Here is a 12,093-nt window from a genome sequence, read left to right on the forward strand (position 1 = left end):
TTCTATCAGGTTTTACAGCGGTTGATTAAATCTAGAGGAAAGTCACAAAGTAAACACTTGAATGTTCAACTGGTGGCAGCCGATAAACTTGCACAATGCCCCCCAGTAAGTATGATCATTTTTTATCTTCATCATTCTTGACTAATTAGAAGAGGGTGGGTTTTTTTTTCTTCATATTGTCATTTTCATTCTAAAATGATGGTGATGATGGTATGTTGTCATCTAAAAGATTTCTTGGAACAACCTGCTGCTGTTATGTTGCTTGTATTCAGGCATCCAGATGTGGATGGTGTTTGCCTTGTAATAAGAAATGAACTTAAGTGTCCGGGGTCTGCTCTTCTCACTGCTACCTTGTTTGCTTTGCAAACATGCAGCAAACCACTTAGCATTCAGCCTCCAGTCACGTGGATACGCTTAAGAAAAGAATGAAAGAAAACATACCAGTTTGATCTTCCTTTAACTTTTCTGCAAGAAAATTCCAGCAGGCATAAAAGATTATGACACTGAAGGTCAAGAATTGATTTGAACTAGAGAGGCCCTGTGGTTATAGTAGATGAAAGAGTCAGGGCTGAGTCAGATGAAAAACGAAATTATAGCAACTCTTCTTCCAGTGCCATTGCCAGAAAACAGCTGCTGGGTTAGAGGGTGAGCAATGGAGGGATGGGGTGGGAGATGGAACTGCTATCACATGGCACTGGGTCCCCAGTGGCCAGTCTCTCCACTTTTTCCACTGACTTACTATTTCTGTGCCTATGCTTCTGTAAAGGAAATAACTGTCCTTCTTACTCAATGGATTCACTAGATTGTTTTATACAGTTGTGTAGGATTGTTTAAGCTCTATATAAGCATGAAATCTGATTCAAATGTTTAGAGAGGGCAACACAGTATAACCTATAAAAGCACAGACTCTGGAGCCAGATATTTGGGTTTTGGATCCACACTGACTATGTAATCTTGGGCAAGTACCTATCTCATGGGATTGGTGTAAGGATTGAGTGAGTGAATATGTGATAAAGCTGTTAGAACAGTGCCAGGCACATAAGAAGCACCGTCTGAGTTTTCTTATTATAATTACTGGATACACTTTGCGTGATGTCATGTCTGGTCCAGTAGACTCTGTAAGAACCTGTGCCTCTCTGGCTCACTGTTGTATGCCAGTTCCCTATCATAGTAGACCCATGATATATATTTGTGGAATGAGTGAATGAATGAAAGAATGTTCAGACGATAAGAGTAATAATGCATCCTTTCATTAGATGCTTACAGTGGGCCACACAGTGTGCTAGATGCTTTACATAGATTATCTCTAATTTTCACAGTTACCTGGTGAGATAGGCCATATTATCCCCATTTTATAGGTTAGGCAACTGAAAACAGAGAGATTAAACGATTTCCTTAAGGTGACATAGCAAATTAGGATTCAATCTGTTCTAGATCTATCTGGCTCCAAAGACAATTTCCTACCCCCTAACCCATCCACCCATACACACAAGTACCTGGTTACCGATGCTGAAGATGATTTGATAGCTTGGAGCATGGCGTGCTCTGTTAAGTTTAACTTCACACTGCCTGCTAGTGAAGCCCAATTACACAGTGGAATGTATGATTAAAGCACTCAACAGATACAGAAGAATGTATTGCCCAGCCCTGACCTTCTAATGTTTCACAGTTGAAGGAAGATAATCTTTGTTGTCTAGCTATCAAAAGCCAGGAACTATGTTACTATTTCCAATTTTTGGAACAATCTTGTAAGGATAGTTATATCAGTTTGGTCTTCTGGGAAGCAGACACCTAAATGGAATTACAAATGCAAGAGATTTATTGGAGAAATTTTATTTTTATGAAATAAAACATTTTATTAACATTTATTCTAATCATTACTAGAGAAAATTCTTGTATCCTATTAAATTTGAGGGATTTTAGCTGCTGAGAGGGTTGATCATTGAGTAGTTGTACATATAATATGGTTTGTTACATCTGAAATAGCTGGAATCAAGAAAAGATATTTGCATCTGTAAAAGCAAGTAATATAATGAGCTACCTTAGGACTTGTACCCAGGTGAGAGATTTCAAACAGCTCCATGACTGGAAAGACAGCCTTGCCTTACCATTATCTCAGTAGGATAAACACTTTATCTTTTTATATAATTGGTAAGATAACCTGGAATTTTAAACAGGCAGTCTGGATGGATAAGGTTACCTTGTACTTAACATTTTCTAAACACTGTTTACTTTATTAAACATGTTTAATTGATACTGCACAGATAGTAGTAATGCTGAGAAGGAATAGTAGCCTCTATTTTGGCATATGCGAATAAATCTTTGGATTATAAAAACCAGTGGTAACCTTAAAATGTGTCCGCATTTGCCCCTGCTTTACTTCAAGACCATAATTGTAATTGTCATCCAAAGATTGGTGATCACTGGGTCATTTTAATTCCTTTAGGAGAATTTGCGACTTACTTAATTGGCCACCATATCTCCAGTCTGAAAAGTCAGCAAATTACACTGGCAGAGTATCACATTGCTAAGAAATGAAAGGCAACAGTTTTTGGAAAGGGAAGTCTATAAGAGCTCTGAAAAAAGTTAATGCTGTAGCCAGGAGAATTAATCCTAGATCCAGGGACTATTGAAGCAAAAGGGGACTTTAAAGAGCACCCAATATAGTATTTCCTAGACTATATTATTTATAATGTGGGTCCTATGTGATATCAGTAAGTGTTATGGGAAAATAATCCTGATACCAAAAATGTTTGAGAAAACACTTAGGTGAACAAAAGTAGTCTGGTTTCTTTACTACAGAACCCTGAATATGCCAATGTGTATTTTATATCTCCAATAGGACAAATAGTATGCAGAGCTTCCCCTAAAATTGTGACTGCAGATCTGCTTTTCCATTGAGCATCCTATGGGTCCAGTGGAACATGTCTAGGGAAAGACTGACTTAGTCCAATCTCCTCATTTTACAAATGATGGAACTGAGACCAAAAGAACTGGCTTTTCAAAGGTTATATGCCTGGGCCAAAGTCAGCTTAAGATCTCTTTCTCCTAGTCTAGCAAGACTAGATGATGAATGGCAACAGGTCAGTTATATATTCTCCTGGAAAGAAAATATGGGTTTTGGCCGGGTGCAGTGGCTCATGCCTGTAATCCCAGCACTTTGGGAGGCCAAGGCGGGTGGATCATGAGGTCAGGAGTTTGAGACCAGCATGACCAACATGGTGAAACCCCGTCTCTACTAAAAATACAAAAATTAGCCAGGTGTGTTGGCGTGCACCTGTAATCCCAGCTACTCAGGAGGTTGAGGCAGAATTGCTTGAACCTGGGAGGTGGAGGCTGCAGTGAGCTGAGACCATACCACTGCACTCCAGCCTGGGTGACAGAGCAAGACTCTGTCTCAAAAAAAGGAAAGAAAAGAAAAAGAAAAGATACGTATGTATTTCATGGGTAAGGATTTTTCTAGGAGAGAGATCGGTGAACTTTTTAAGGTAGTAATATCTTAGGCTTTGTGGGCTATACAGACCCCTTTGCAAAACTACTCATCTCTGCTCTCGAGCAGGAAAGCAAACATAGACAGTGTGTAAACAAATGGGTGTAGCTGTGTTCCAATCAAACTTAGTAGAGGCATGGGACAGGCCTGATTTAGCTGGCAAACTGAAGTTGCCCCCTTGTTCTGGGACCAAGCTATGGTTATCTATTACTATGCAATAAAATAACCCCCAAAACTTAGTGACTTCAAACAATGGCCACTTGTAGTATTCAGCTGGCGGCTGACCTGGTACCTTAGCAGGAATGGCTGAAGGCTGGACTCAGCCAGCTCTTTTTGAATACAGGCTTCTTACATGGCAGCTCCCAGGCTCCATGAGCAAAGATTCCAATCTTTTACAGCCTGGGCATAGATACCAGACCACGTCATTTCCACAGCATTTTATCAAAATAGTCACAAATTGCTGGGTGCATGGTGAGTGCCTGTAGTCCCAGCTACTCAGGAGGTTGAAGCAGGAGGATGGCTTGAGCCCAGGAGTTCAAGGCTGCACTGAGCTGTGATTGTGCCACTTTCCTTTAACCTGGGAGACATACTGAGACCTTGTCTCTAAAGGGAAATTTTAAAAAATTAGCTGGGCATAGCCCTAGCTACTTGGTAGGCTGAGGTGGGAGAATTGCTTGAACCCAGGAGTTTGGAGCTGCAGTGAGCCAAGATTATGCCACTGCATTCTACCTGACAGAGTGAGACATTGTCTCTTAAAGAAAAAAATCACAGAGGCTGCCTAAATTCAAGGAGAGGGGATATAACTCTTCATCTCCATGAGGGAATGTCAAGGAATTTGTGACCATTTAAAATCTGTCATAGACAGTAAGATGAGTGGGGAAAATGGGCTACTGGATAGTTCTACTTTGGAAGAGGAAGGACTTACCTCTCGTTGCCCATTCGGAATTCACAGAAGAAAAGATGGGATGCAGACAAAAGGGGACCTATGGGAATAGGACCTGCAAACCCATCTCATTTTTTTTTTTAATATGACCAGCCTGATTCTGTATTGCCATTATACATCTATAGACTACATTTTTTAAATTTCTTTTTGCTTCTACCAAGTATTGGTATTCTTTTTCTCTTCAGGTAAGTTAAAAATAGTATGTTTTTTTAAGAATGCCAAGTGTAAACTTCCCCAGTACTATGGTAATCAGAAGAAAAGCTGAGAGACAGACAATTGAACATATAAATGAAATGTAATCCTTTAATCCTACTTAGTTATGATCTGGCTTGTGTTACCCAAAGCTGGCCCTGCGGCTGTTTGAGCTGTGTAATGTTTTTGTGTGTGTAAAATGACATTGATCGCTCTTTCTGGGAGAAGGGAACTCATCTCCTCAGTAGAGTCTTGCAAACCTCTAATGTTACAGTAACCATGGTCGCTCTCTTCTGTTGCCCTTTATTTTCCACTGCTGAATGGACTCAGATTTATCCTATGAAACACAAGAATTCTGGAGCGAATGATAGTGCCCAGTTATCCTTGATCATATTGCTCTCACAGTAGTAATTTTCCACTGCCCTCTTCCAGTCATTTTATTTGAATTATTTAGAATCGTGTGGATTTACCTGTCTATTTGAAGGGCTCTCCTCATTCATGCATTCATTATTCACAGCCCCTGGATGTCCACAGTTTAAGTCCTAACACTGCTTTTGAAAAGGGGAGTAATCAATTTCAGATGTTTGCTTCATGAAGTAAGACCACATGGGATCCAGTTTCTCTCAGCCCAAAGGGGACTACAACTTTTCCAGGGATTTCAGCCACTGGACTTGGGTATATCGAGTTAAGGGTAGTTCATTCCCACCAATGCTATGATCTAACACATCCACTTAATCTGACTTTAACAGAAACATGGGATGCCTTTTCTGTAGGCACTAATGTTGGTAGATGGTATTATCTTTGAAGAATACGAATGGACAGATGGAGGGGTGTGGGGAGGAAAATATGTTTGGGTTCACATCAAGTGTCACAAATTATCAAGAGAGAGGAAGTCAAAAGAATCAAGGTTTTATATTTTTTGCCCTCATTTTACCCTCACCAATTACTGACAAGAACTATGATTATCTTTCCTGTTTAGCTCATTAAAGTGGAAACTACCTGGAACTAACTGCTAGAGCCCAGTAATATTGTCACCTCGGTGGGAGTGCAGTGGCGTGATGGGAGCTCACTGCAGCCTCCGCCTTCTGGGTTCAAGCGATTCTCCTGCCTCAGCCTCCCAAGTAGCTGGGACTACAGGCATGTGCCACCATGCCCAGCTAATTTTTGTATTTTTTAAAAGAGATTTTTGTATTTTTTAAAAGAGATAGTCTCAAACTCCTGACCTCAGGTGACCTGCCCACCTTGTTCTCCCAAAGTGCTGGGATTACAGGTGTGAACCACCGCACCCATCATAGATCTTTTAAAAGCCCTTCAACTTAGAGTCTAATTTCCCATCATTAGTTGACCAGTGAGTTAAATACTCAGAATCTCAAAAGCTTTAATAATGTAAAGAATGGAGTTTTGACATGAAAGAAACATTGCGTTGATTATTTTTATAATTAGCATTACATGTTGTACCATTCAGCTGTTTTATTTTACTGAACAGTACTTGCCAGTCTTTTTTGTGTGTGTGGTTTGTTTTGTTTTGTTTTCTTGAGACAGGGTCTTGCTCTGTTGTTCAGGCTGGAGTGTAGTGGTGCAATCATGACCTCCCCAGCTCAAGAAATCCTTCCACTTCATCCTCCCCAGTAGCTGGGTCCATAGGAATATACCACTAAGCCCAGCTCATTTTTTTAATTTTTTTGTAGAGACAGGGTTTTGCCATGTTGCCTAGGCTGGTCTTGAACCTCTGGGCTCAACTGATCCTCCCGCCTTGGCCTCCCAAAGTGCTGCCCCAATCTTTTTTTTTTTTTTTTTTTTGGTGTCAGTTTCAGGGTCTCTGTATTTTCCAATAGCAAGGAAATAAAAGTATGCTTACCTATATTATTTCTTTTTACCACTTAGAAATAAGAAAAACGCCCAACATGCAGTTTTATCTATGTACAGCAAATAAATGTAAAGCAATGCATATAATTATAATTATTATTATATGCATGGGAGAGTTTTGGTACATTTAATCCCCTGTCTAGCTAATATTCAGTAATGAGCCAACTTTAAAAAGTTAAGTTCAGGCACAGTGGCTCATGCCTGTAATCCCAGCACTTTGGGAGGCTGAGGCAGGTGGATCACTTGAGCCCAGTAGTTCAATATTAGCCTGGGCAACATGGGGAAAACCCATCCCTACCAAAAACTACAAAAAATTAGCTGGGTGTGGTGGTGCATATCTGTAGTCCCAGTTACTCAGGAGGCTGAGGTGGGAGAATCACCCGAGCCCCAGAGATTGAGGCTGCAGTGATCGGAGATTACGCCACTGGATTCCAGCCTGGACGTCAGAGTGAGACCCTATCTCCAAAAAAAAAAAAAAACCCAAAAAACAAAAGTTAAAATTAAACTGCAAAATTAGTTTCTACATTTTATAAACTTTTTATTAAAAATATTTGATAGCAGCTTCCTAGATTAAAAAAACAGACAATATACGTTAGTTTTAATGAGATTCTCCCCTCCATGCTAGAAAATATGTATTTTATAGTCATTAAGGAAGACTTACCCAGTGTCTTTATATATCTTCCCTCCAAAAAGAATTGAAAAGAAATAAATGGAATATGCTTCATTTCCTCTAGGTAGGACCCGGAGAGCACTGTATCTTCTGTAAAAAGTAGGGTGACCCACCATTTGCTCAAGATTTTCAAGGTTTAGCAGTGATAGTCTCATGTCTCCAGAAACACTAAGATCCCCAGCAACCACAATCATTGGTCACCCTAATTCAGGTGGCTTCCCTAGTAAAGAGCGTTACATCTTACTCTGTGAATGGGGAACCAAACAGATGGTTAAATACTTTTTTTTTTAAGACCTTGCAAGTATTCATTTCCATTTTATTCAGTTTCAGTCTTTCTTCCCCTTTCTTTCTTCCCTGCCGTTTTAGCTCTCATACCCACGAAATAAGCTAGAGGCATGTTTTTCACTCTTGGTTATTTACAATGCTTTTATTTTTAATTTTCTTGAAGGAGCTTATCCAGAAAGGGGGTCTAATGTGCCTGATTTTTTTGATGGTATGTTTTGATTCCCCTATTCACTACTTATTTACTTTGGCAGGCACACCATTCTGCCTACCTCAGCTGAAGAGAATATCCCATCATACAAGGGCAGAGGTGTTCCCTGTGGCCATGCTTTGAAAACAGCTCAGCGTTGCCCTTCTCTTGGGCTGCACCAAGGGCATGGTATCACTGAGTGGGTAACTGTTCGCTGCCCGGGACTTCTGCTGATTAGGAGCTCTCTGCATCCATAGCCCATGCTGCAGGCCACATATTGCATAGTAAGGAGCTGACTACACTTGAACCTTTAAATTTATGAAAAATTGGCAAAGCTGGTTTGCATAATTCATTGGGTTGCTTCTCTTTGCATTTCTTGTATGATTTTTAAAAACTGTTTTCCCCCGATACTGAGTTTCTATCACTCTGGTCTACTCAGCTGTGTTATTTCCTAAACAGCTAAAGAGAAAAATTGTCACAGATATACAGGCTGTGAAATTCTTCCTAGTTGAAAATAAGCCACATATGTCAGTATTCATTCAGAAGCAGAAATTTGCTTTTCTCTGTGTTTTTTGAAAGCCTAAAAGCAGTTTCAAGTCATCTTCCAACCTATATCTGTCTTTTAGCAGTGCAAAAGCAGTTTCCTAGAAATGACTGAGACTTAAGCACACAGCCATGTGCTGATATATACAAATTCTATCCATTCATTGGCAAAGAGAAGTGCTTTATTAAACTTACGGTAATTAAATGTGCCACTAATTATGTCTACAACAGTGACAATGTAACGAGTAGAACGGCCAAGTAGATATAAACCTCATTCAAATAACATTCTGCTATAGGTGCTGCTTACCCTCCTTGGGCTTTGCAATCCTGGCTGTGGATGTCAGGACCCATCCAGCTCAGGTATCCTTGGAAGGTTTTTCAGTTTGGCACTTTAAGAAACAGCAAGAAAATGACTTGTTGAGACTAATCAAACCTATAATATAGAATGAGACCTATGTAATCAAATTTTATGGTTCACATAAATAAAATGATATAAACAACCAACTCCAAGTCACATAAAGTGTAGAACTTGCAGCACACTATAACCTGGAATGGCCGAGAGACTGGTCCTTTGTTCTGGTGCTGCCTGGTTTCCTCTTTCTTCCTCCTGTGCCATCTGAGTCTGCGGATGTTCTTTGGGGTGTAGCTGTCCTTGTCTCACTCAAGTCAGCAGCTCTATGCCTCTATTTATGTCAAAGCATCATGGACAGTTCTGATATTCTATATTTGTAACTGTTGAACTTTTACATGAGTGGGGGAGGGGCTTTTGATTGCAAGAGACAAGGAATTCCCCTGGGTTACTTTAGTGGAAAGGGAGATTTATTGTAAGCATATATGTTGACAGAAACTCTAGGCATAGCTGCTTTCCTTGGCCCTCATGGCCATATGATCTCTTTCTTCCATTGTGCCTCTGCTTCTCTTTTTTTGTTTTATTCTCGTCCCTCTACAGATAACATTCTTTGGCTTACTTGTAACTTCCCCTTCCTCGTAAGTTCAGTTTTCACACATCTCTCCAAGCCTCCTTCTAAATCCAGAACTTTATGCTGCAGCTCCAAACATTAACCGGCTCAGTCTCTTTATTTGTCTGAATTAAAGTCCCAGTGTGACATAGATTATTATGGATTTTAATACTTATCTCTCCCACCACACTTTGTGCTTCTTGAGCATAAGATGTTGTCTGTTTTCCTTGCCACTGTATACCCACAGTGCCCGGAAGAAAATAGGGACTGAGTAAATATTTTATGAATGAATAAAATTTGCAAAATAATCTGAAATCTACTAATAACTGTTCTTGGTTGGGGGGAATTTTCTACATCAGTTGAACTGGCTGAGTCTTCTCAAACATGAATCCATTTGGACTGAAGTCATCTTATTCTTTTCCTAGTCTTGTTCTAAGAACCCCAAATGGCTTTCCAATTTAAGGCCAAAATTTTCCATAATAATTGATGTGATGAAACATTTAAATAGTAAATGTTGATTGTTTCCATGGTGACTTCTGCTTCAGGAGGCCTTGTTCCAGGCACAGAAGAGAATGACTGAGCTGAGACACCACTAACTTCACATCATCCAGTTGCCATTAATCTAAATTCAGCCAGCTTTATCAGTGCCGATGGCAGTACCCTGTCTTTGATTCATTCCTGGGAGGTTCTTATTTTGGTAAAATGAGTTCATAAAAGCAGATGAAGGTGGTGGGAAAGGTATTTCAATCCTACTATTGAAAGTTGAGATGTGAGCCGGGTGTGGTGACTCATGTCTGTAATCCCAGCACTTTGGGAGGCCAAGGCAGGAGGATCGCTGGAGCCCAGGAGTTTGAGACCAGCCTGGGCAACATGGTGAGATCTCGTCTCTACAAAAAGTTAAAAAAATTAGCCAGGCGCAGTAGTGCATGCCTGTGGTCCCAGCTACTCAGGAAGCTGAGGTGGGAGGATCGCTAGAGCCCAGGTGTTCCAGGCTGCAGTGAGTTGTGTTTGCTCCAGTGCACTCCGGCCTGGGCCACAGTGCAACACTGTCTTAAAGAAAAAGAAGGAAAGAAAGAAAGTTGAGATGTGCTAACACTTACCTCTGGAATGACTTTTCTCTTTGTGTGGTGCCAAAGTTTTCTGATTTCCCTCCGAAGAGTATATGTCTGGGATATATCCTGTCTGTGTTCCCAGCCACACTGCAATGACAGGGGGGCCACCCTGCTCCTCTGGAGCAGAACAACTTCCTGAGTACAGACCAGATGTTGAACAATGGCCTTACTGTCCGAAACATGGACACCAGATACTTCTTTTGTGACCCCCTGCTTTCCCCAATTAAACACCCCTTGTTCTTTCTTAACCATTTCACAAAATGATCTTGTGGTAGCAGAAACCACCGCCATGTGGTTTTCTGTTATTAATGCTAAACTTTCTTTCCTTATTGTTTTATCATATGACAGATAATGTTATTTTCACGAGCATTCTGAAAATTATCTAAGTAAATGTTATTCCCTTCAACATAGTTACCTTAGGAGAAAAAATGTTTATTCCATTGATGTGGTCATTGCCCAAAACATGTCTAGAACTCCCTTCTCAGTGCCACAAACTTGCTTCTCTCATATTCTGAAGCACGTAGAGTGCAGCTCTATAGGAATATATGGCTAAAGATGTGAATACACGTGGGTTTTCATTATATTTTACCTATAACACATTTACACTTACTTCATCTTTTTCTTTCTTTTTTTTTTGAGACAGTCTCGCTCTGTCGCCCAGGCTGGAGTGCAGTGGTGCAATCTTGGCTCACTGCAAGCTCGGCCTCGCGGGTTCACGCCATTCTCCTGCCTCGGCCTCTCCGCGTAGCTGGGACTACAGGTGCCCACCACTACGCCCGGCTAATATTTTGTATTTTTTAGTAGAGACGGGGTTTCACCGTAGTCTCGATCTCCTGACCTCATGATCCACCCGCCTTGGCCTCCCAAAGTGCTGGGATTACAAGCGTGAGCCACCGCGCCCGGCCTACTTCATCTTTTTCTTTCTAAATAATGAAAAATCCTGCTGGGCGCTGTGGCTCATGCCTATAATCCCAGCACTTTAGGAGGCCGAGGTGGGTGGATCACGAGGTCAGGAGTTCAAGACCAGCCTGGCCAAGATGGTGAAACCCCATCTCTACTAAAAAAAATACAAAAAAAATTAGCTGGACACAGTGGCAGGTGCCTGTAATCCTAGCTACTTGGGAGACTGAGGCAGGAGAATCGCTTGAACCCAGTGGACAGAGGTTGCATTGAGCCGAGATCGTGCCACTGCGCTTCAGCCTGGGCAACAGAATGAGACTCTGTCTGAAAAAAAAAAAAAAATCCAAATATTGAATGAACACTTTGGTTTTTATATTAATATCCACATTTGTTCATGGATAACTGTGTAACTCTTCACTTGACCCTAACTTTAGAAACTGCCCATATAGCACCTCAAATTTGACATTAGCTAATAGCTATTAAAAATGCTATTATCTTGTGTTAAGTGGAATTTTAGGTTTCATTGCCTAAAACCTAAAATGGAAGTAAAGTGGATTTTCTTGTCATCTACAGGAAATGTTTGATGTTATATTGGATGAAAATCAGCTGGAGGACGCGTGTGAACATCTAGGGGAGTACCTGGAGGCGTACTGGCGTGCCACCCACACAACCAGTAGCACACCCATGACCCCGCTACTGGGAAGGAATTTGGGCTCCACGGCACTCTCACCATATCCCACAGCAATTTCTGGGTTACAGGTATTGTCACTTTTTCACTCATGCTTTTTACAACCTTACATGTAAAATTCTATGGGAACTTGATTAGGATGGAGGCTGGAGTCATCCTTAATCTGAAGAGGAAACACTATGTGTACATTATATTTAAAAATCTTAAATATTATCTAATTATGATCTATCCTAGAGAAAACTACCCAGAGGCTGACAA

The 12,093-nt window shown here is 40.8% G+C and overlaps 1 protein-coding gene across 10 annotated transcripts in view; it reads left to right on the top strand.

Annotated features, from left to right (window-relative positions):
- CACNB4 (calcium voltage-gated channel auxiliary subunit beta 4) overlaps positions 1–12,093 on the top strand; it is a 281,740-nt gene that overhangs the window by 260,728 nt on the left and 8,919 nt on the right. For 9 of the 10 annotated variants that reach the window (XM_055292122.2, XM_055292125.2, XM_055292130.2 and 6 more), the window contains 2 exons: positions 10–105; positions 11,721–11,906. In XM_055292122.2, the coding sequence (XP_055148097.1) occupies positions 10–105; positions 11,721–11,906 (282 nt within the window). The remainder of the gene's footprint in view (positions 1–9; positions 106–11,720; positions 11,907–12,093) is intronic. The other variant, XM_055292129.2, reaches the window with a different exon arrangement.

Source organism: Symphalangus syndactylus, chromosome 9, assembly GCF_028878055.3.
Source record: "Symphalangus syndactylus isolate Jambi chromosome 9, NHGRI_mSymSyn1-v2.1_pri, whole genome shotgun sequence".
Taxonomy (NCBI): Eukaryota; Metazoa; Chordata; class Mammalia; order Primates; family Hylobatidae; genus Symphalangus; species Symphalangus syndactylus.